Source organism: Xenopus laevis, chromosome 9_10L (assembly GCF_017654675.1).
Source record: "Xenopus laevis strain J_2021 chromosome 9_10L, Xenopus_laevis_v10.1, whole genome shotgun sequence".
Classification (NCBI taxonomy): Eukaryota; Metazoa; Chordata; class Amphibia; order Anura; family Pipidae; genus Xenopus; species Xenopus laevis.
In genome coordinates this window covers 27,522,693-27,548,158 of record NC_054387.1, presented here as the reverse complement: position 1 = coordinate 27,548,158, position 25,466 = coordinate 27,522,693, and the positions used below count along the sequence as shown (strand labels likewise).

At 38.0% G+C, this 25,466-nt stretch overlaps 1 protein-coding gene across 11 annotated transcripts in view; it reads left to right on the top strand.

Moving 5' to 3' along the window:
- baiap2.L (BAI1-associated protein 2 L homeolog) overlaps nt 1-25,466 on the top strand; it is a 156,479-nt gene that overhangs the window by 68,348 nt on the left and 62,665 nt on the right. For all 11 annotated transcript variants that reach the window (XM_041577338.1, XM_041577341.1, XM_041577345.1 and 8 more), the window contains 2 exons: nt 977-1,063; nt 21,801-21,862. In XM_041577338.1, coding sequence (XP_041433272.1) covers nt 977-1,063; nt 21,801-21,862 — 149 coding nt within the window. The remainder of the gene's footprint in view (nt 1-976; nt 1,064-21,800; nt 21,863-25,466) is intronic.

The window sequence follows — 25,466 nt, the reverse complement described above, 5'->3', positions numbered from 1 at the left end:
GTCAAGAATCATGTTATAAATGTGCCGGTTGTACAACCTGTATAAATATATGGGCATATATTCTATCACCCACATAGGTAGACCCATAGAGATTAGACATCGCATAATATGCACCACTACACATTTAGTTTATATTATAGTATGCCCTTGCGGGCTGACCTACGTAGGCAAAGCACAAATTACCATTCAAGAACGTATGGGAAACCACAGCATATCATTAAGGGCAGCATTTGAAAAGGGACAAAGTGATATTCCCCTATACAAACACTATCTGGAAAAAGGTCATAGTCCTCACACTTTCTGGTTCATGGGTAGAGATACCATCCCTATCCCTAGAAGAGGTGGTGACCGGTGTCGCCTAATGTTACAGAAAGAAACCTCTTGGATCAGAAAGCTTAATACTGTTTCCCCCAAGGGTCTAAATGAATATTGTTCTTATGTATCTTATTTGGATGAACGGTAACATTGTTTTTAATTATTGGATATATGATTTTAACACTACATATTCTGGATATTTCTGTATTTCACCTTTAGATGGCAGCACGAATCACAGTCTATGCGTGGATCATGGGATTTCTTGGCCTGATATTGGGCACTTTGTGGTAGGGGCGGCCTGTGGGGGGTGTGCACATGTATGGATATAAATATGTGGGTTAAACTGTTTGTTTGTTTGGGTCGAAATGTCGATCTAAATAAAATACTTTTTTCGCAAAAAGTGCAACAGCCTTTTTCTTACAAATTTATATATATATGTTCTGTTGGCACTAGGGCATTATCTCCGTTTGAGGTGTGTGCAGCAGTCTTACAAGCTGTATCTATGTATGTATGTATGTGTGTGTATGTATGTATGTATGTATATATATATATATATATATATATATATATATATATATATATATAATGATAGAAATCAGTGTTGCTTTGTTGATTAAAATGTACAATTATTTTGTTCACTTTAGTTTCTTTTCTTTTTTAGGTGTAACATTTGCAGCAAAAGGCTACTTTGATGCCCTGGTAAAAATGGGAGAATTGGCCAGTGAAAGCCAAGGCTCAAAAGAACTTGGTAAGTGAGGTAGCTGACAGTTTAACAATTAGGTACCTTGAAGCAGCCTAATAGATATCTCAGGAAAGTCATACATTTTTCCATGGGATCTGGCCAGTCGGTGCTCAGCTGGCATTGGCCACTCACCCATCAGTAGTTTTCCAGTATGACATAGCAGCTGTAGTATCATACTGTATTGGGTTAGTTTTACAGTTATTTTAAAGGGAAGACATTGCAAATCAATATATTGGACATAGAGTCAATACAATCTCCCAGTCTGTAAAAATCCGCTAATACCTTCCCAAAGAACTTAATCTAGTTGGGGTTATGCAAGCAATGTATACTCCAACCTTTAACCCTGTACATATGATGATCATTTGTCGCTACTCACTGTGATATTGTAATAGGGCCGGCTGAGACAAGCTTTGCTGATGTTACTGTAAATGCTTATTTGTTGATTTAATTCTTGTTACACTCGCCATTAATACCATGCAAGTGGACATGTCATTGGGAGAAAGACTGTAAATTTTTCTGGGTGGTGGGGGGAGGAATTGATATCATGGAATTTCATAACTTAGACAACAGAAGCAATATTGCATTATTTAAAAAAAGGCATATTATTCCTTTGCAAATATATATATGTGTGTGTACCACACTCACTGGGACTTAGTACAAAGAAAACTTTCTAACTTTTTAACTACATTTTTGCATGGTTGTGACGCACACACACAAATATTGCTTTTTTTCCATAGTAAAATTTTGCTGTGCTTTTCCGAACTTACAACACAAAGCAAATTGTTTGCTAGAAATAGCTGGATCAGTATTTTCATATTGTGTTTGTTTCCATAATGCATTTACTGTGTTATTCATATAATAATAATTATATTAATAATAATAATAATTACTTCATATATTTTAGCAGTGGTGGAGCCAAAGTTGCAAAGTCACCAAGAGATTCATGTTTCACTTATTTTATCTAAACATGTTCAGGTATGGGATCACTTATCCAGAAAGCTCCAAATTACAAGAAAGACACCACATACATTCAAATTTAAGTAAATAACTTTAATTTTTACAAGTAACTTCTGTGAAAATAAGATAGAACCTTGTACTAGCCAAAACTGCATGAATTAATATTTATGACAAAGCAATGCTACTGGGTTTATTTAATGTTTAAGTCGCTCTTAGCAGAACTGAGTTATGGTGATGAATGTTACAGAAAACCTCTGGTCCCAATGCATTCCAGATAACAGATCCTATACCTATACCTGTACCTTTATTTATTTTCACAAAACATTCCTCTTCTTGTGTAAATCTTGCTTTAGCTAAAACTTTCTATATAAAGGACTATAGATCAGCATCTCAAGGGACCATAAATAGATGTTGTTTATACAGTTAGCATAAAGGGCCTTCACTCTGCAATCAGTATGGCAATAGCATAAGTTGGGGGTGTCTAGGTCCTCCTGCAATTTTTTTTGCCCTACAAAAAATCACAAGTGGGTTGTAGTGCATGCGAAATTGTCAAATGTAATTTTGTATGCATTGCATGGATTTTATGCACTAAATTGCAGACCACCCATGACTTTCCCTCCTCATGGGCCCCTTGTGTCACTGCCCAACCCCCCCTGCAGCCACAGGGTCTGTGCTTTCTATAGTTACGTTACTGAATGATGGGATTCCATGCTACTAGGTTAGCAAGGCCTTTGCCCACATAGGAATCTGATTATTAGTGCACCTATCACCTGTGCCACCTGTGTGGTGGGCCCTGGCAACAAGTAGAATTGGGCATCAATGGAAATAAAATGTGGCCCACACACATTAGGCCCATAATCCACCCCAGCCACACCCCATCATTCCAGTGTTCGCTCATGACCCAAGAATCCCTTCTTTGTGTTTCTTGGGGTCCCCTCTGACACATAGCCCCTTATTCAAACACCCCATGTACCCGCTGATAGAAAATGAGCACATTATCATTTTCTACAGATTTTGGGATGTACCTTATCCTGTGCAAACTTTCTTTGGCCACTTCTGTTTAAAGTTGACTTTAATTTATATTCCAGCCGGGCTGTTGAAATGGAATGGTTCATTACTACATACTGGGGACATTTATTTATAGTAACTGGTTTGTTGCTGAAAAAGCCTGTAGGCTGCCGCTAATGTACAGTTTCAGTTCATGATAATGCAACTGCATCATTTTATTCTTTTTGTACTTTGCATATAGAACAATGTAGTCTGAAACAGCTTGGGCTTCTTTTGACACCTGTGTGGTATTTTATTGCCCAACCAGTAGAAATAATGCTTTATGTGATGGTTACTAGAAGGGAAAAAAGGTAGATATCCTAACAATACTTCCCCTTTTGATGTTATTCTGGTGTTCAGCATTTGCATTAAGCAAATGTCAAACAAACTCAGTAAACGTAATAACCTGTGGCCATTTGCCATTAAAGGGGTTGTTCACCTTCAAACAACTAGTTGTTTTCAGATCACCAGAAATAATGACTTCTTCCAATGACTTTCTATTTTCTAATTTTGAAATAGAAAGTGTAATTTTTTTCGCCGATGCTGTAAACTGTTCTAAATAGATACATTTAGTTGATACATTTCTTATCTTTGTCCCTGCTGAGAAGAATCTCTGGGTTTCAGTACAGACAGCTGTTAGAATTGATACAATAGTTGCTAATACTCCAGAGATGCTGCTGAGAAATGTATCAACTAAATGTTGCAAAATTGTAACAGTTTATAGTCTGCACCTGAATTACTGAGCTGCCAGACTCAAACACCAGAGACAAACATTCAACTCTAAACTTAGATTTTGTAAAAACAGTAAAAAACAAATAATGGAAAGTAATTGAAATAAGTCTTTATTTCTGGGGAAAAATCTAAAAACAACTGAATTGAAAAAAGTGTTTGGAAGGTGAACAATCCCTTTAAAACAACTGTAGGATTATTTATTAGGGGGAGTTCATTGGCAGTGCATCTCATTCACCTCCTCATAAAATTGCTGTGATCATAACTGCAAGCTGATACTTTCATGGGACAGCCTTTGTCCATCTCCATGCTCTAAACAGTAGAGTGGGGGGCAAAAGGACAGAGCATTATAGATTATGTTAATATCATTATAGGTAGAAAACACAGATGCTAGTGACTCTTTAAATACTTCAAAAAGTGTTAAAATACCCCATGTAAAGAAATACATCTTTAGACAGTATAAATAAGAGTAACTGTCTTGGACCCTCCCTACAGAACTGCAATTCTAGTTAGGAACAGTGGGGTATAGCAGCTAAACCAGAGTTGCTATGACCACAGTTTTAATCTAATTCTGCATTGTTGAGCTTGTGGTTCTGACATACTACTCCCAGAACCCACTTAGATCCCTTTGTCATTAGTGCTTGTATTTCATGAGTACCCAAGTTCTTCTTCAGCCTTGAGTCCTGCATCAGGTTGTGTACTTGTGCTGTACCCTTGATTTGCACTCTAGAATGACATCCTTTCTAGTTCATACTGATGCCACTTCTAGGTTATGTAGCATGCATAGGGTTCCTGGTAAGCTTTCCTGAAAGCACCCTGCACTGGGTTCAAAAGGGGATTTATGTGAGTTTGAGTCAAACGTGGGTCTGCCCAACCAGACCTGTTACGGTCTCAATCTCATTTCCCAACAGCTAAAGAAAGCCCAGTGCATCAAACTGCATATGAATAGAGTGTTTGTCTACTGCTAGCAAAAGCACTAAAATCCCTTTTGTTTTTAAATGTGACCTTTTTAAAGATCGTGATCTTATGAATCCCTTTGCAAATTAATTAACTAGGGAAGATAATTATATATTTTGACCTGTATAATCCACGTGCAGGTATGCCTTTGAGTAAACTGTTTATGTTCCCCTCCCCTTTTACAAATATACAGTAAATAACCAGCTGGTAAAAAAAACCAAAGCAAAACATTGGACACAAGTTTGAGCAATAGTGCAGCAAAATTATAGTATTGTTGGTCATTTGCTCTTTTGAGGGGCTAGGTTTACCTTCTAAGCAGGTAAACATTATAATTGATGTCATTGTTAAATGGGACTTGTCACCCTAAGAAATAATTCCAAATCCTATTTTATGATGTTAGTCAAGCAAAATAAACTTCACTTACATTATAAATGATTTAAATATTGTTTCTTATAGTCTTAGAATTCAAGATGACCATGCCCTTGCACTGGCTAACTAATTAGATGGTGAGGAGAGAAGGGTAATGTGAGTAGTGCAGTAGCATAAAGGAAGTGCAGAATGGAAAGCAAAAGTCATTGCTTGCTCAGCCTCTATGCCTCTTGCATAGAGGAGGGGCAGGCAATATATGATTGACAGCTGAGATTTTTAAATGAGTTTATAATGGGTATGGTTTTTTGAGTAAAAACAAATGGCTTCATGCTTTATTTAAAAAGTAATTTTATTATACAGCTTTTTATGTCTGGGTGACAGGTCCCCTTTAAAAGGGAAGAAAATCAAAAATATAGGAAGACTGGTATTTATTTAACCCTTGTCCTAAACATTCCAGATACCAAATACCACCCTTTTATTATAACAAAACTGGCCCATGGAGGTCACAGAACTTATGTTTGTTGGGGAAATAAGCCAGACATTAGTGCAGGTAGGCCACACATTTAGAAGGTTAATTTGCATTTTCAGAAATCCCGAGGCTCCATACTACTTATTTGGTCTAAATAGAGCATGTCGCTGATCCACCCAGTCATACCCTTTAATGCTCATTCAGCCACAAAGCCATCCATTCAATGGCAAGCCTTGCCCTGTCTCCCAAATCTAGACCATCTGTAGTATGCATCTTTTCTGTGCCCCACTGCTGAGACTGAGCACTTGATGGTGGCTTTGACTAGAACTATTACCATTAAAAAGCTAGAAATGTTCTGTAATAAGAAGCAAATTAAACTTTGTGAAACCTCTATATAGAATGGAGTTCAAAACAAATTGTCTGTGTAGGTGCTTATTAAATACAGCACAACTCTGGTTCAATAAATTCATTTTGTTACTTAATACCCATTATTAAGAAATGGGTAAAGCAGGATACAGACTAAATATATGTTTAACCAACATTTCTGCCAGACATTTTTAAAAGGGACCTAAACCTAAAAAAATAATTGAAATTTACTCAGAGTTCTTAGCTGACCAGTTTTGAAAATGAATTCTCTTTTTTTTCATTGTTACTGAGATATTGCTAATGCCAGGCTCAGTGTGTCAAAACACTAAGGGGGCATTTTTTTATTTATTTATTTATTTATTTATTATAAGTCCAAATGCCAAAAACAAAATTTTTTATGATTTATTTTCCCCCGAGGAAGGAAATAGTCAGAATACGAAAATCCAGCATCTCAGACCTGCCGAGGTTGTATATAAATTAATGGGAAAGTCTTGAAGAAATCCTAATCTGCACTGGGTTTCATGTAAAAATCCAAATATTTTGTGTTTTTCGGGCAAAAAATCCAAAATAATCTGAGTTTTTGGGAGGACAATCCAAAAAATGTTCGAATTTTTGTAGGATTTTGTCATTTTATTTCCCGCACTGGAATTTTTAGGGAAAATGTATTCATAAATAAGGGGAAATAACCCGTGCAGATTTGTCGGATTATATTTCAGAAAATAATGAGATAAATTCGGATTTTGATAAATAATCCCCTTATTGACTATTCAATACCTCTATATTCAGTTAACCGTAAAGTAGATGACTGTTGAGTTTTGATCCAGGGACTAGTCAGATTATGATTTTTATTTAAAAATACGAAAACAATTTTTTTAATTACTTTTTAATAATTTTTTAAATATTCTTGGAAAAAAAATCTGAAAACCTCAAAGTCTGAATAGCTAAATAAAGGTCTAATATTTATTGCAGGGTTTATAGACTGCTGTTTCCACCTTGAAAATGACATTATTATATCAAGCTCTGAATGCCAGTCTCAAACAAAGATAACCTGTTTCCAAGCAACAGTGGTTCCTAATGTTTGCTCCTGTCCTTGTCCTGTTATTGTATAACTTTTTTTTTCTTTGCCTTCCTCAAGCATAGACAGAAAAAGACAGAAAAAATAATGTTCTAAAACTGTTGTTCCTTTATTTTCTATAATACACACAAATTAATTATTCATTCCCACATTTTGTATACTATTTTGTCTACATTTCCTTAAACTATTCACAAGAGCCAGTTGATTCTTATTTGAGCGTGGGTTTTCATTTGCATTTGTCCTTGTTGTGTAGTGGGGTGGCTAGGCCAGTTATAATTTTTTCTCCCTGAGATATTCATTGAGCTTTGTTAAAAAAAAATATTGTATTTTTATTGATGTGTGCTTGGGTTACCACAAAGGTACCACAAAGCCACAAAGTCTGTAGGACTGGTATTGTTAGCAATTCTAAAGCAAAATTCAGCAAACCATATAAATGGAGGTAAAATGATGAATAGCTCTTCTAAACCATTGTATTTTATTTCTTTAATGTAATTTTTTTACTGTGATAGAAATGTTATTTTTTTATGACTGAAAAACTTTAAAGTGCTAAAAATGTTTTTGTCCCTTGGCAGGGTCTCATGTCTATATGTCTGAGAACATTGGTAATCTGTAGAGACGGTATAGTGCCAGATTGTAGCCAGTAATGCTTTCTAACCTGTAAAGACATGCTTCTTTATTTGTGCTATGTCCAGTGCTCTTGGGCACCACACAGGGAAAGAGCAGGCATGACAAGAATTATGAGTTCAATATTTAGATGACAGGCTGGCACAAAACTAGATCACAGTTGAATGTTTGCTGCTGCACTTAATCATTGTGCCATGTAGGCACGAAATGCGTAAGGCAGTTATCTTTTTTGCGCAATGTAAGGTGTTTTGGACCTCTGTTTGCTGTTTTGTTATGTATTTGAAAGAGGTTTAACAATCCTTACATTGTGCACAAAAGGTAACAGCCTTACACATTTCATATAGGTACTACCTCTTTAAATACATACTAAACAGCAGACAATCGGCTGCGGTCTAGTTTTGTGCCAGCCCGTCATCTAAACATTTTGTGATCCTCACAAGGAAACTTCGGGCGACTTCAGAAAACGATTTGCCCCTGCGTTTTTCATTTTAGCAGGCACAGAGTCAGGGAAGGCGTTTGGGCAGATTGGTCGGCGCAAAAACAAGCCGATTAGTCGCTAGTTGACCAAATCTCCCCAAAACGCCCTGTGTGGCCTGACCCTAAAGGGGAGGGTGTTTTCTGGTAGCTTAAAGCAAGAAATGTCTCAATCATTAATATATTGATAATGGGTTGAGTGCTCATTGTCTTTGTCTGGAGGTTCATGTCAATTTACAGCTCACAATGATGGTGTTAGGAGGATCTGTTGAAATATTTATGAAGATTAACTGATTAATGCAGATGACCACAAGATCCACACTAACTGGACACCACAGAACTTCCTCTTTCTTTCTAATGAGGTCTCATCACTGTCAGAAATTTGGGTATATGGGTGGACACAAGGGTTTTGTGATTATGGCTGGCTGATATTCAGTTCAATAAATGATTTTGTGTATACATTCACAGTGTAAGGCACTGTAAATAACGGTAGCATTATTTATATGTAGATGCAGATATATGTGTAAGTTTAGTCAGGGATGCAGATTATGGGACACTTAGATTTGTTTTTGTTCTGTTTTTGTTCTGCAGACTCAATTTTTTCTGTATAACCACTATATATGCAGTACCCATTGCTCTTACTGTATATTGTTCTGTAGATGCCAGACTCCAGTGATTTACAGGGCAGTACACATTGCTTTCATTAAATTAAACAGCAATGGAACCTAGGTTTCCCTGATCCATAGTTCATGCATGTACTGAGCCATAACTTTTTCTAAACCTGTACATAAGTATTGTTCTTAATAGTCCAAGTTCTAGTAATACAACTAATGATACATGGTTGATGCAAGAGGAAATTCAAAAGAGATTAGAATATGTAAAGATAAACAAAGGTCCGGGACTGGTAGGTATTCACCCTAGGGTACAAAACGGGCTAAGCTTTGTGATTGCCAAACCTCTTCTTAATTTTTCAGGATTCATTGAAGTCTGCCATGGTGCAAAGAGATTGGCAAATTGCTAATGTGGTGCCGCTATTCAAAAAGGGATCCCGTTCTCAGCTTTAAAACTATAGGACGGGTTAGTCTGACGTCGGTGGTAGGAAAGCTTTTCAAAGGGGTATTAAGGGATAAGATACTTGACTTCATTGCAAATAATAATATTATGAGTTTGGGCCAGCATGGTTTTATGTGTAACAGATCTTGCCAGAATAATTTATGAGAAGGTAAGTAGGGACCTTGACTCTAGGATGGCAGCAAATGTAATCTACTTGGACTTTGCTAAAGCATTTGATACAGCGCCACAAAGAAGTTTACTGGTTAAATTAAGCAATGTTGGCAGTGGCGGAACTACCGGGGGAGCAGGGGGTGCGATTGGGCCAGGGCCCACACCCCCTCAGGGCCCCCCGGCAGTGCGCACACCGCTTGAAGCCGCTGATGCGCACTGAAAAAAATCACGTACGGAGGGGGGCGGGGGGGGTGGCTGCACGTTCCGCCCCAGGGCCCGCCCCCCTCTAGTTACTTTACTGAATGTTGGCCTGGAACATAGTATTTGTACTTGGACAGAGAACTGGCTAAAGGATAGATTACAAAGCGTGGTGGTAAATAGACCATTTCCTAATTGGACAAGTGTAGTTAGTGGAGTACTGCAGGGCCCTGTACTTGGTCCTTTGCTTTTCAACTTGTTTATTTCTGACCTGGAGGTGGGCATTGAAAGTAATGTTATGAACTTTGGCAAAAATAATACAAATGCAAGTTGTAAACTAAATGGCAGTGTGTTGGGGGTTTCCTTAATTAAGACGTATCTGAGGATTTTTATAGATAACAAGTTGTCTAATTCCAGGCAGTGCCATTCTGTGGCTATTAAAGCAAATAAAATACTATCTTGCATAAACAGTGCATTAACTCAAGGTATGAAAACATAATTTTGCCTCTTTATAGGTCCCTGGTAAGGCCTCATCTTGAATATATAGTGCAGGTTGGGGCTCCAGACCTTGAGAAGGATATTAATGAACTGGAGAGAGTGCAGAGTTGTGCAACTAAACTTGTTAGAGGAATGGAAGACTTCAATTATGAGGATAGACTGTCAAGGTTTAGGTTGTTTTCTCTGAAAAAAAGACACTTGCAAGGGGACATGATTACTATTTATGTTAGAGGACATTATAGACAAATATCCAAATATTTTTTTCCAATAACGAGGAAAAGAACTTTCATTTGAAACAGCGTAGGTGGTTTTTCACATTGTGGACAGTGAGGTTGCAGAATGCGCTGCTGGATGATGTTGGAATGGCTCATTCTGTTAATGCCTTTAGGAGGTGCTTGAATGTTTTCTCGGACAAGCAGAATATTGTTAATGCCTTTAGGAGGGGCTTGGATGTTTTCTTGGACAAGCAGAATATCCATTGCTATGGTGATACTAAAATCTCGAATTAGGGGGTTATTTAGTAAAGTCCATGTGCCAAAAACTCACATTTTTGGGGATTTATTATACCACTAGGATGGAAAAGTCTGAATCCGAAAATCCACATCTAAGACCTGCTCAGTTTGTATTTAAGTCAAGAGAAGTCCCGAAGATATATTCTGATCTGCGTGAAATCCAAAGATTTTTGTGGTTTTTCAGGCAAAAAAATGAGTTTTCAGAAAATCAGAAAAAAATTTCTGATTCGATTTGTTTCACTATTTTTTCCTATACAGGAAATTTTCTGTAAAACGTTTTGATAAATAAGGGGAAAAAACCTGTGCAGATGTGGTTGGAGTCGTATTCAGAAAATACTCTGATGTTTTTGGATTTTGATAAATAAGCCCCTTAGTGTATATATTGGTGTGTGTGTGTGTGTGTGTGTACTAGAGCACACATTCAGGGAATTTGGGGCTTTCTGTAGCTCCAGAAAGGTTTGCTCCTTGTATCAGCTTCATATCAGATGTGTGCTATTCTTTGTCATTCTCATTCTGTATGTTTTTTCAAAGTTATTAATCAAACATGACATTACATACACAATTATTACTGAACTTGAATGTATTAGAATGCTACAAAGGTGCTACTCAGGAGTCCCAAATATTGTTCTGAGAGTTATTTTAGAAAAGAAAAAGAAACCCCACCAATTGTTATGATTCTAAAATTGGCCAGAAATACTGCAACGTGATTTATTACACTTGTTTACTGACAACAATTCATAGAGAATTGTAATAGAATTAATAAAGTGCTAGTGCTGCTATAAATTCATCCATAATTAGAAAAATTCATGGATTTAAGTAAAGTGCTGTGCAATAAATTAGAATATTAGACCCCAAAGAAAAAAATCAATTAAAAATATATATAGAAAAATGACCAACTTTAGGTAGTGGGTTAGCAATTGAAGTCACAATCCATAAATTTAGATTACAGAAAATAGAAAAAATAGATGGTGGAGTTGTCCCATAAACTAACTGCCTGATTTTTTCTAAAGCCTGGGACACCACAAAGATAAGGCAGGACAGGGTAACCGGGGCTGTGGCCTTGGTATTTAACTTGCCCTAAGTGTTATTAAGAGGCTAGGTATCCCTAAAAAGCCACAAACCGTCGGTCCCTTAGAAAGGAAGGAAGATTGTAAGAGGTTGTATAGAATAAAGAAGGATTAGACCCCGAGCTCTCTTGCCCCCACTTCCGTTGAAAAACCCAGCCCAAATATTTCCTATAGATCGATTTAGCAAAAATTCAATTTGACCACAAGAGGATCACTAAAAACGCCGACGTACGTTTCGCTGAATAGCTTTGTCTCGCCTTGACAAAGCTATTCAGCGAAACGTACGTCAGCGTTTTTATTTTTATATATATTTATTATATATATTTATTTTTTAGTATATATTTTTAATTGATTTTTTTCTTTGGGGTCTAATATTCTAATTTATTGCACAGCACTTTACTTAAATCCATGAATTTTTCTAATTATGGATGAATTTATAGCAGCACTAGCACTTTATTAATTCTATTACAATTCTCTATGAATTGTTGTCAGTAAACAAGTGTAATAAATCACGTTGCAGTATTTCTGGCCAATTTTAGAATCATAACAATTGGTGGGGTTTCTTTTTCTTTTCTAAAATAATTTTTGTTTTTTCTGACATCCGTCAGACCTCAACTAATAGTTGTGAATATAATTTCTTGGTATTTGAATAAAGGTTTCGTTTTTTAGGTTTACAATTGTTCTGAGAGTATTTAGAAACTTTGTGCTTGAGCAGGATCATTAAAGGGTTTGTTCACCTTCCAAACACTTTTTATAATTCAGTTGTTTTTAGATTGTTCCCCAGAAATAAAGACTTTTTTTCAATTACTTTCCATTATTTCTTTTTTACGTTTTTTTCCAAAATCTAAGTTTAAAGGTGAATGTTCATGTCTCTGGTGTTTGAGTCTGGCAGTAATTCAGGTGCAGACTCTGGAGTATTAGCAACATTTAGTTGATACATTTCTCAGCAGCATCTCTGGAGTATTAGCAACTATTGTATCAATTCTAACAGCTGCCTGTAATGAAACCCAGAGATTCTGCTCAGCAGGGACAAAGATAAGAAATGTATCAACTAAATGTATCCATTTAGAACAGTTTACAGGATCAGCAACCCCCCTCCCAGAGCTGCTTCAGAAGGAAAGAAATGACACTTTACACTTCAATATTAGAAAAACCGTCCCACATAGAAAATAGAAAGTCATTGGAAAAAGTCTTTATTTCTGGTGATCTATCTGAAACCAACTAGTTGTTTGAAGGTGAACAACCCCTTTACGCTATATATGGATTTTATCATCCTTGGTTGATAACACTGCTGAAGTACACACCACAATTACTAGCTTTCTGATACTATTTTTTTCTGTGTATTGCAATACATTGTATAAGGACTCAAAAGGTGCTGTTTTTTTTAACTTATCATGCCTCTCTTCAACCATGTTCCATATCTGGAAATTAAATGGATGGTCATAAATCAAACAAGCATGGTGGGGTAAGCATCAGAAGAATATACTGGCAGACCTGTGATCTGAAAGTAGATTAAAATGAATAAGTACAGGTTTGATTTGAAATCATTTAGTTGTTTTAACACATCTGGGCTGCAAAGCAAACTGGATAGTTGGCCTATAAGGCAGCCATTTGAAATGTTTCATTCTGTTTGAAGTGACCATGTCCCATATTATGCTGTGCGGAGAAGGTGACCTGGATACATGCGGGGAAAAAAAACTACATTTATATTTTTGGAAGTTGCAGTAGTGTTTACACTACTGAAACATAACTGCAACAGAATGTCAAATGCAATGGCACACCAGGACATTAATCGCCAGCAATATATCTGCTTCTGCTGGGTGACTAATCTCCTGTAAAAGCTTTCCCCATAGGTTATAATGTGAATCGCTGCTGGTAAAACCAACGTGTTGTTTCAGTCTCCCAAAATCGCTTGAAGTTTCCTCATGAGGCTATTCTGGGAGACTGAAGTGACACATGAATGTTACCACCAGCGATTAACATTATTGACTATAAGAAAAATATTACAGGAGACTAGTTGTAGAAGCAGAGATTTATTGCTGGTGATTAATCTCCTGGGGTGCCATATTGCTATGTAAAATAAGGGCAGTCTTAAAGCCTAAAAATTAAAGGCTACCTCACTTAATGATTTATGTGTCATTCTTACTGGGATTGTGCAGGACCAGTGGTTTCTCCAGTCACTTTCATAGAATAGTATAAAGTGTGTGATTTGTTGGGTGATCTTGTGATTGCAGTGATTTGGCTGTATTCAGTGCAGGTTCCAAGGAGCTAGAAAACTATCAGTTTGGCCAATTGTGTAATTTATCTTGACTCTAGAAAACAGCTTGTCCAATTCTCCCGAGTAAACAAATTTCCATGATGCGGTTCAATGCAGTTAGTGCACGTTCTGTCATTTTGTCCTTTATATCATCTTTCATGTGCAATGGCATGTAATTAACTCTCTGCTCGGCAAATCCAAACAAGATTAACACATATTTAAAGAATCTCTTAACAAACCACCAACATGTCTGTTGAAGTTATCTGAACTGCTCTTCCAACCATGGCTGATGGGATTAATAAGAAACCAGTGACCTCATTTCTGGAGAGAATCATTTCGCAGGACCAAACACACCGACTGGATATATATACTACCTTGTGTTATTTCAGAAGGTTTTGCTTTGAGATCTGTAATAAACTAACATTTAGGGGGTTATTTATCAAATATCGCGTTTTGTGAATAAACTCAAAACTCAATTGTTTGCTTATTTATAAAAACCTCAAATGTTAAAAACTTGAATGAATGCAATCCAAGGGAAAAACTTGAATTTATTGAGTTTTCCAGTGCAAACCACCAAACAAACCCTGAAAATCATGAAGGCTAAAAACATCTTCAAATGGTTAAAAGGACTTCAGCCATTGACTTCTACTTGACCTCAACAGTATTTAGCTGGAGTATTTTTGGATTCAAGCTTTTTGGAGCTTCAAGGCATAATAAATCTCAAGAAATGCAAATTTTTTTTTAAATCTGAAAAATATCTGAAAAATACTGAAACGATCCTCGAAACTGCAAATTTTTCGGAAAATACACAACTGGAACTATGATAAAAAATCCCCTAAAACGAAATTTAAGAATGAAATTGCAAAACAGGATTTTTTTAAGAAATAAAAATAAAAATAGAAAAAGGAAAAAGCTGTCAAATCTAAAATGCTACTAAACCTTTGCGCACGCCTGACTGCCAGGCCCGGATTTGTGGCGAGGCCACAAAGGCCCGGACCTAGGGCGGCAAAACGTTAGGGGTGGCATCCGCCCAGCCGCTTCCCTAAGGAGCTCTGGGGACTCAAAGCTCTCCAGTGCTCGGATGCTTGAAAGCATGCTCGCGCTTGTGTGGGGAGGTTCCGGGCTGTGCTGGTGCTAGGCCATGTGGTGCCAGCGCTAGGACCATGTGGCGGACGGGCACACAAGAATCGGCCGACACTGCGGCTTTGGGGCGCCTCCTCACAAAATCCGGCCCTGCTGACTGCCCCAGCTGGCAGAACAGTACTTGGTGTTGAAGTTCCTTAAGGGTCCTGAAATATCTAACCATTGTCCAAACATATTCTGCAAACAGTATTTTATTTAAATTTCTCATATGCATCATCCCTGAATCTGTTATGGTGTACTGTAAAGAGTAAACAGAGTACAGTACCATGACTCTCTGTAAAATAAATAGCGTTAATAATAACCAGGGGAGTAACTACAGTGGAAGCAGACACTGTGGCTACAGGGGGGCCCAGAAGGTATAGGGGCCCTCATGAAGCCCTACTTCATATGCAATTTTAATAAATATTGGTAAAACAGGTCAACCTCTAGACATTTTGGGGGGCCTGAAATATAATTTGCTGTTGGGCCCAGTGATATCTAGTTATACCAATGATAATAAACTTTTTATATGTAAGCTGCTCTCTTCCTTTTAATGTCCTGAATCCATAGGTAGGATAAAATTAGCCTCTCCCTTGGGAGCTTTCATAAATTAGGCCATCTGCTATTCTTAAGCAAACATTTGGTTAAGCAGTGGGTTTTCTTCTCTGCTATGGCATCATGTGTTTCTTGGAGACTGGTATTTTTTCTACAGCTGTGAAGCATGAACTTTATTTATGGGCTGATGGTACAAGGATGATGACTATGAATATGACGTGACTACTAACTGGAAAAATATACTTCACTTTGTTTTGTCCAGCTCTGTAATTGAGGGGCCTTGATCTACATTACAGAAAAGACAGTGTGTGACAAATATACAGCTGGAAATCAATTTATATCAAAGTTATATGAATAGTCTTTTATTGTAAGTGTGAAGCATTTTCTTATTTGGCCCCTAAGCTATGGAGTCTCAGTGAAGACAAGGACACAAAAAGAATATAAATAATATTAGGCACCCCCAAGTGATTGTATGTATTTACCTGAAACCCCGTGCTGGTGCGCCTATCAGCAGAAAACTGCACCGGCCCGGTGTTCTTCCAGCAATCGCTATGGAGCGATCCTCTTCCGGCTTCTTCTTTCTTCAAATTTCATGGGGCAGATGCATGCGCAGTAGAACGAAATAGCCAACTTTTTGTTAAAGTTTGGGAAGAAAGAAGAAGCCGGAAGAAGATCTTTTTGTGGTGCTCGCTGGAAGAATCACTTGGAGGTGCCTAACAATTTGGCACCCCCAAGTGGAAGAAGACTTTCCTTCTCCTTTAAAATACTTTACTTATGACCCTCTCACACCTCCTCTTCCATCTGTTACACTTTCACAGATGTTTTTAATTTCTGGTTCAATTTCGGTTTTGCAAATAAAGTTGACACAACTTCGAATTTTGATTAATTAGCATATGCACGCTGACAAAGTGGAGCTAAGTGTGGCAGAGCTTTCCCAGGCGATAAATTTGCCCTTTAATGAATCCTTAGTGGAGGCAAAACAATTCTACTGGGTTTATTTATTGTTTCAATGATTTCTAGCAGTCCCGAGCATTCTGGAGAACAGGTCCCCTACCAGGATCGGACTGGGCCGCGGGACACTGGGAAAAAAACAGGTGGGCACCAACTCTTTTGGGCCCAGACCCACTCCCTGCACTGCCATTTATCTCCCTCCCTGATGCCAGTTCTCTACTGACACACAGGAAACTGCTGCATGCAGGGGGATGGGGGCTGAAGGAGGTCCCAGAGGGGGTTTGTGGCTGGGGGGGGGTGCAGGGGATGGTGTGGGGGGCCCTGAGGCTGCAGGCTCGACACTGCCCCTACCTATATAGTAAAAGGTCTAAGGCTAAATACATTTTATCTTCTCATACTTGTAGCTTGTAAATTGAATATTCATATGAGCACATTTTTAAGCTCTTAAAGTGATACTGACAGTAAAAAAGTAAATATGAATGTATATTAAAATGTACCGGTAGGTCATGTTTGTTTTTTGCTGATAGGTTTGTTTATTTAAGGTATTGTTAGTTGAAGTTTCTAAACCCGACTATTTTGCCAACCTGACTGTCCCATCTCAGCCTGTCAGTTAAAGTTTCCAATGCTAATGGATTCCTGCTGCACAAATATGGCAGCCCCCTCATACAGGAACATGAGACAGATAACATAAAAGCATTGTGCAAATACTTTATGGCAAAGTTATAAGTAGCTTTCAAGCAGTATTATGATAGATGTAAAAAAGAGTTTAATTTCTGGTGTCAGTCTTTGAGAGTGTAAAAACTTCCTCATTCAGAAACTAGTGCAAATAAATGCAAACAAATAATTTATTGAAAGAGAACCGAAAGTTTTGAGTACTACTATGGTCTTCTTCAAGGACTAGCAGTGCTCAAAACATTGGATTTATTTTTTCAATTATTCGCTAAATTTTCACTAGTTCCCAAATGAGCACAAATACATTTTTCGTTTGATTATATTAGCACTTCCAATAATTGAGCTGTGTTTTATGGTGGTGGCACACAATCCAATAGGGGGAGATTAGTCGCCCAACAGGATGGCACTCTGATCACTTTGTTTTCAGGAAAGCGAAGCGATCCGCGTGCCATCCTGCCAACGATTTACATTCTAGCCAGTGGGAAGGCATTCCGGGGAGATTAATTGCTCGAAGAAGAGGAGATTTGTCGCTGGGTGACTAATCTCCCCGGAATCGCCACGTCTGCCACCAGCCTTTGATTCCAGATAAGACCTATCTGCTTGTTCAGGTTTGTTCTATTTTTTAATCTTTAACCCAGTGTCTGGGTAACAACCCTTACTTTGCTCTTTAGTATTTAGATCATTATCTAAATACTGTTTATGCCTATCTGTGCAACCTGGTTGAAGGACTAGAGTAGCTACAACTGTTCCATTATATTTTATTAGGATTAATCCCACATCAAATGTTTAATTTAAATTAGTTTTTCATTTCATCATCTTTTTCATCATGGTTTTTAGCACAATCCTATAAAATTGTGTGTTTATAGTTAAGTTAGTGGGGTCTGTCATCTGACAAAATTGTCAACAGTTGATTAGACAGGTTAAAAATGTTTCCAATTGAAACAATGCAATCGGGCAGTCCGTTAATCATTGTGAAATGATCATTCACAGTGCATGCCTTTTGCCAATATAAGCTAAGGAAAAGGCAGCCATTGGTTAATATATGTTTGCTCTTGTAGCCTACATGACAAAGCTACAACAAAAGTCTCATCACATATGGTTAACCATGGATGGGAGAATTGTTAAAAATATAAGCATTTGATCTTGCTAATGTGGACAATGTCGCCATTACTGTAAGCTCAGCAAGGTAAAAGCATTGTTGCTCCGTAGTAATTATTTTTAACCTTGGCGGATCTGCTGCAACACACCTGAGCCACATGACGTGCCCCAGAAGTAATTTGCTTCCAGCAAACAGAAGAGTTACAGTAGCTTTAATAGAGGCTTGTTACAGGGTGTGGCCAGTCTTTAGATGATTAACACCACAGAGACAAAATTCCTGTCCAACATTTGTTTGTAGTCAGACACAAAATGATTCACTTCATTAATACTTATATTGTCTTAGTAGCTCTTGGCTGACATGATGAATGCTTCTTACCCAGGCTTGTACATCTCTCTTAGCTGTGCATGACCACATTTATAATCAATTAGTGTTTTGTTTCTATGTGGTATGGGATCTGTTATCCAGAAAGCTCAGAATTACGGAAAGGCTGTCTCCCATAGACTCCATTATAATAAATTAATCCAAATGTTTAAAAATGTTCCTTTTTCTCTCTAATAATAAAACCTTACATTGTACTTGATTAAAACTAAGATATAATTAATCCTTATTAGAAGCAATACAAGCTTATTGGGTTTATTTAATGTGTATATGATTTTACGAAGATCCAAATAACTGAAAGATCTGTTATCCAGAAAACACCAGGTCCCGAGCATTCTGGATAACCGGTCCCATACCTGTACTGTATATGCATACTTCTTAGGCTCTAATATCAATGTGTGCACATGTGTGATTACCACCAGAAACAAGATGATTTTGAGCGAACCTATATTATTATTATAGCAGAACATTAGAAAATATGCACAACAAATACTTAGAGCCCTTAAACATTTCCATTGTGAACTATAATTTTTCCAAGTCATCATGGCAGCACTTCAACATGGGTTATCCCTCCACTTTAGGTCATTGGATAGGACACACCAAACAATACTACAAAGTCCCTTCCCCTCCTACCTCCACTCTCTCTTTCCCCCCACTTTGATGCCTCCCTTGTGCTCCCTGCGGGGATCCCCGTGGGAGAGGAGCCTCTAGGTGGCAAGGCGAAGCACCGATGTCCGGTCCCCCTTAGAGCTCTGGTGCAGGGCAGGGAGGGGGTCTGGAGGCTGGTCCGGCTGTATGTGGCGGGTATAACCACTTTGCATGATGCTCCGGAATGTGCACGGTCCAAGACGGAACAGATACGTTCCAAAGACCGAAAGTGATGCGCAAGTGCCTTTGGTGAGTGGAACAAAGCAGCGTTAAGATACATGCGTCATGACATCATCCCTAAGCGCCTATATTTTGGATTTTGGCATCCTTTTCATTGGTGGCTGTCCTAGTGGACAGCTGCAAGTTTTGGTAATACCTCCTTTGGATGCTCTTGCTGAATATGCAGGCTGTGCAAGGGGTTCAGGAAGTGTCCGCATCAATCTCCACACCTGTATCTGTCAGAAGGTCTAAAAGGATCAGAGAATCACTCTATGAATCATTATCCAAAGTTTCGGAACAGGAGTTGTATGATCTGGGGGAAAGTGTGTCTGAAGGAGAATTCGTTTCGGAAGAAGAAACTACTCGAGATCCCAAAACACAATATTTTTTCATTTTTCTGACTGCTCCGAAGGTTTCAGGGGCAGAAGAGATTTTCAGGATAATGTTCAACAGCTCAGGATATCTGGAGCAGTGGAGACAGTACCAGTCTCTCAACAATGCTTGGGCTTCTACTCTAAGCTATCTTTATTGAGGAAAGCATCAGGAGCCTTCAGGCCGGTCCTGGATTTGAGACCCATCAATCAATTAATTTCATGCACGATCAAGATTCAAGATGGAGTCCCTACCCTCAATTATTTTGGCAATTCGTCCGAGACCAGGCTGATGAAGCTAGACTTGATGTGCCAATCTTCAAACCACACAGGAATTTTTTTCAGTTTGCAGTTGAGGATCAACATATGCAATTCACTTGCCTCCCCTTTGGCCTATCAACATCACCAAAAGCATTCTCGAAGCTTCTAATAACAAATATCACAGCCTTGAGAAAGGCCGGAATATCAGCATATCATTACGATATTCTGTTGGTAACCAGGTCAGCAAAAGTAGCGGCAAGGAACAGAGACAAAGCAGTGCAGATGTTGCAGGAGTACGGTTGGGCCATAAATTGGCAAAAGAGTTGCCTTGTTCCATCTTAAAGTCTTGTATTTCTGGGGCTCGGATAGATACTGACAGAGATCCATGAACCACGAAATCTTACCAGAAGTACTCCCCTGTCCTAGCCCCAGGGGGTTACAGTCACAACAGATGCATCAGAGTCAGGTTGGGGTGCAGTCATGCTCGGCAAATCATGTATATAGCACAGACTTTAATTACAATTGCACTCAGAATTGCACTCTGCACTTGAAGACGTATATGTGCCAGCATATCTACATGGTAACTTAAATTTAAATAAATGACTTTACTTTCTGACTCCAAGATGGCAGTCAGTTAAATCTTGAGCAAGCATTAAAAGTGGAGAACTGCAAAACAAGGAAAGAAGCAACACACAATAGATCAAATGCAAATTGTGTTCCTGTTTTATTGGTTTTTTAAAAAAATATTATTACTAACCATTGTTTTCATATATTCCACGCAAGTATATGTGAAGTACAAGAAATTACACCTGTTTGGTTTGAGGATTTGGTTTGTTGCTCTATTTATCTTTAGGGCTCTTGCATCATTTTAGCTAATATAGAGGAAGTGATAAGCTATCTTTTTACCCTTCCTATGCAAATAATATCATGTAAATAAGTGGCTGTATTGTTGTTCTCTCCATAGTAGATTTGGCTTTTTAATTTTTGTTTGGTAATGTGTTTAAGAAGGTCATCACATGGATGTGCCCTTCAGTTGCCAGTAGAAGTTCCTCTACTAGTGAAGAGGCATGTTATTTATATTTATGTTATCCTCAGAAATGGAACCATCACAATTCCCAGTTCTCTTGAAGTTAACAGCAACTAATGTTTAACACCTTATGAGCTATGGTCACCAGCCAGCATCCGTGTTATTTACAGACCAGTAGGGAACTGCAGTGACATTGCAGTATGCAGCTAGTAATGTGGGATTTCCCCAGTAGCAATAGAAGAGGGATTTTAGTCTTTGAAGCTCATCTGGCTCTTTTGTTCCCTTTTTATCGCATTACGTGTTCAGAAGAGGCAGCATGTAGGTATCTGAAGCTTCCTGCTCTTCATCTGCATGCTTTGAAATGTAGCATCTTTCTTAGAGATATTTCAGTACACTTTCCATGCTACCTAAATATTAAATCAGAAAAACCTTTCAGTACTCTGATTTCAAGGCCATACCTCTCATCATGCATTCCTTTCCTTTATATTTTAATATACTAGGCTCGTAATTCCTTTCCTTATGCATGGAGACTTCATACTTAAAGGGGCCATGCACTAATTTTTTATTTTTTGTTTTGTCTTTTATTGCCTGTCCATATCATCTTTGGACCATTTCAGGGGATGTTGTCTTTCAGATGGCAGAAGTTCATAGACAGATCCAAAATCAGTTAGAAGAGATGGTAAGTAGCACTAATATTTCCATAATTTAAAGATATGAAATTAAAATATCTGTATCTCCCCATATGAGAAGTACTGATGTTTATTTTATAATCTCATAATAAATGCATGTAATTGTATAATATATTCATTTTATTGTATTATGTTTTTTCCTATAAAGATCCAGGAACTAGTATAGGTATGGGACCTGTTATCCAGAATGTTTGGAACATGGGGTTTTCTGGATAATGGATCTTTCCACAATTTGGATCTTCATACTTTATGGGGGTTATTTATTAAAGGCTGAATGCTAAAAACTAAAAAATTCGAGTTTTTTTTTTTTTTTTACTATTAAATCCGAATTTTCAGTGGGGAAAAAAACCTCAAATTTTGCGATAGATAGAATCTGAAAATACTCCATCTTCAACCTGTCGAGATCGTGTAGAAGTCGATGACAGATGTCCCTTTTGGCAAATTGAAGATATTATTGTCTGCACTGGGTTTTGTACAATAAGGGCTTTAGGGCTTTTCCGCTGATTTCACGCGACAATCTGAAAAAAAAAAGTTTCGGTTTTCATGCAACAATCCGAAAAAGTTGCTGTTTTTCCTGATCCCATTTTTTTTGTTTTTTAATTGATAAATAATAACAAGTTGTGAATTCTAGTTTCATCTGACTTTTTTTATTTAAAAAAACAGAACAATTTGAATTTTGATAATTACTAAAAAAATATAATTACTAAAAAAAAATATTAAATAAACTCTATAGGATTGTTTTGCCTCCAATGAGGATTAATTATATCTTAGTTGGGATCAAGAACAAGATACTGTTTTATTATTAATATAATTAATATAAAATTATAAATATAATATACAATTAATAAACAAATAAAAATAATTATAACATTAATATAATTAATCTAAAAAGGATATAATTTTTAACATTTTGAATTATTTGATGTAGTCTATGGGAGATGGCCTCCCCGAAATTCTGAGCTTTCTAGAAAAACTGACCCTACCTGTAATGCACATCTGGAGAGTGGGGCTGAATTGTAGTTCCAATATACAAATGCTAATCTCACATCATACACTTATTTCCCCACAAACAGTACAAAAAAACATTACTTATTTTGAAGAGCAAGTAGGAAAGTTTAGATACACTTACATGTTACAGGCTGCACAAGTATAACTCAGTCTTATCTATCTTTGTTCGCAGGGCCAAGCAGGCAGCTCCCCTTTGTTTTCCTGGCAAATTGGTCTTTTTAGTTGATGCTAAATTCTTGCGATCGTACGATCGTTCCGAGAAGATCGTGGTCTCACGATGAGGATCTGATCTTTTAAAAATCTCAACATCTATGGCCAGCTTTAGTCTGTGACCTATATTTTCTCTACCATCAAAGCATTATTTCCTCTGAGCAAGTGATTCAATTGATGTGCCTGAGGCATAGAGTAGGGGCAGACAATAGTTGATTGATGGCAGAGATTTTTAAATAAGATTGCAACAGCTATGAGTGCTTTAAAGGAGAAGGAAAGCTCCAAGACAGTTTATTGCCGACAGATTAGCCACAATAGTGCAAGCTAGAACGCTATATTTATTCTGCAGAATGCTTTACCATACCTGAGTAAACAGCTCTAGACACTGTCTCTGTTTGTTTAGGCTAGCAGCTGCCATATAAGCTTGGTGTGACATCACTTCCTGCCTGAGTCTCTCCCTGCTCACTTACAGCTCTGAGCTCAGATTACAGCAGGGACATGCTCAAACCCTGCCCTGGAGGTTTAATCTGAAAACAGGAAGTCTGATACAGAAGCCCATAGCAGGAAAGAAATGCTGTGTTTCTTTTGACAGAGGACTCAGAGCAGCATTTCTTTGAGGGTTTACTGGTGTATTTATATAGACCTTTCTGATAAAGCTTACTTAGTTTTAACCTTTCCTTCTCCTTAAATAAAAAATAGAAATTGCATTTCATGTTTAATTTTAAAAGTGTCTGGGTGACAAGTCCAGTTTAAACCGTTTCTCTCCCCCAGGATGTCCAATTTTTGACATTAACAGTGATTTTTGGGGATGTCCAGAGGCTGCATACTGCTGGCCTGGCATATTATTTAGCCTGCTTTTCAGGGCCGGATTTGTAAAATGTGCACCCCTAGGCCACACACCTCCCCGACTGCGCTCACCCCACCACGACCCGCTCACCCCCCACCACCGGCCAGCTCACCTCCTGACCCACTCACCTCCTTCACAATTCTCCCAATTGCCAGCACTGGGAGGGCTGATTGAGATGCGGTGACGGGCAGGTTCAGAGTACTAGGTGGGACACTTTCAGTTGCGGGCGGCATGTCGTCCCCCAGCATTTTGCTGCCCTAGGACCGAGTCTATGTGGCCTGCCCACAAATCCGTGCCTGCTGCTTTTATGCGATCAGAATTCATGGCTTCCTTTTAATTGTGTGCATGCAGGTAGCTTTGTAAAGCACATACGCTTTGGTGTGCACTTATATATAAATACAATGGCATGCAGACTGTTAGAAATATGTTCATTATCCAATAATCAATGCATTTCATAAAAAAACTGGTCCAGCAGTGTTCTCTATGGACAGGAAAGAATTGCCAGGAGCTGGTAGTTAAGAGACTGCTGCTGTGTTAATACTGAATTCAGGCATCTCCAATTAGTCTTGTCATTTATGTACACATGCTCCATGCTTTGCCCTCCCTTGTTTTCCACCTGCCTATCTCACTGTCTGCTTCCATCCATATGTGTGTCCATCTGTTCCCCGCATCTATCAGTCAGGCTCTTACTTTATCCTTCCGGGCAAACATCTCACTGAATCTTATTCCTGTTCTCCCCTTTGCTGCCAGGAGCTCCTACAGTGGAGAGAGAGGCAAATGAGGGGTATCCGGGACAGCAAACTGATTAATTTTTTGCTTGCCTCATGCATACTGAAAGGATCTAGGCTAATATATGCAAGCTTATTCTGGATAACCGGTATGGGACCTGTTATCCAGAATGCTTGGGTCCTGGGGTTTTCCAGATAATGGATCTTTCTGAAATTTGGATCTTCATACCTGCAGTCTACTAGAAAGTCATGGAAACATTAAATAAACACAATAGGCTGGTTTTGCTTCCATTAAGGATTAATTATATCCTAGCCTTGATCAAGTACTGTTTTATTATTTAAAAGAAAATTGTTTTTTTGGCCTTTCCGTAATTTGGAGCTTTCTGGATAACTGACCCCATACCTGTATGGGCTTTAAGTATACTAGATGATAAAGTGAGCACGAAATATATCTAGAAAAAAATGTTTAGGACTGACATCAATGATGTTAAAGGGTTTGTTCTCCTTACAAACCCCTTTTTTAGCTGAGTTGTTTTCAGATTGTTCACCAGAAATACTTTTCTTTCAATTGCTTTCCATTTTTTATTTTTTTACAGTTTTTTCCGAATGAAAGTTTAATTCCCTTGCTCTGTTGTTTCAGTCTGGCAGTTTAGTAATCCAGGGTGGTGTCCGTTTTTACTAAACCCCGGTAAATGCATCCATTTGTTGTCTGCAAGTTATCGCTGCAGATATTTTCCCGCCAAAATATTTGACACAATGTTTCAAATCATTGCAAACACTGGTGTTGACTACACTAAAGTA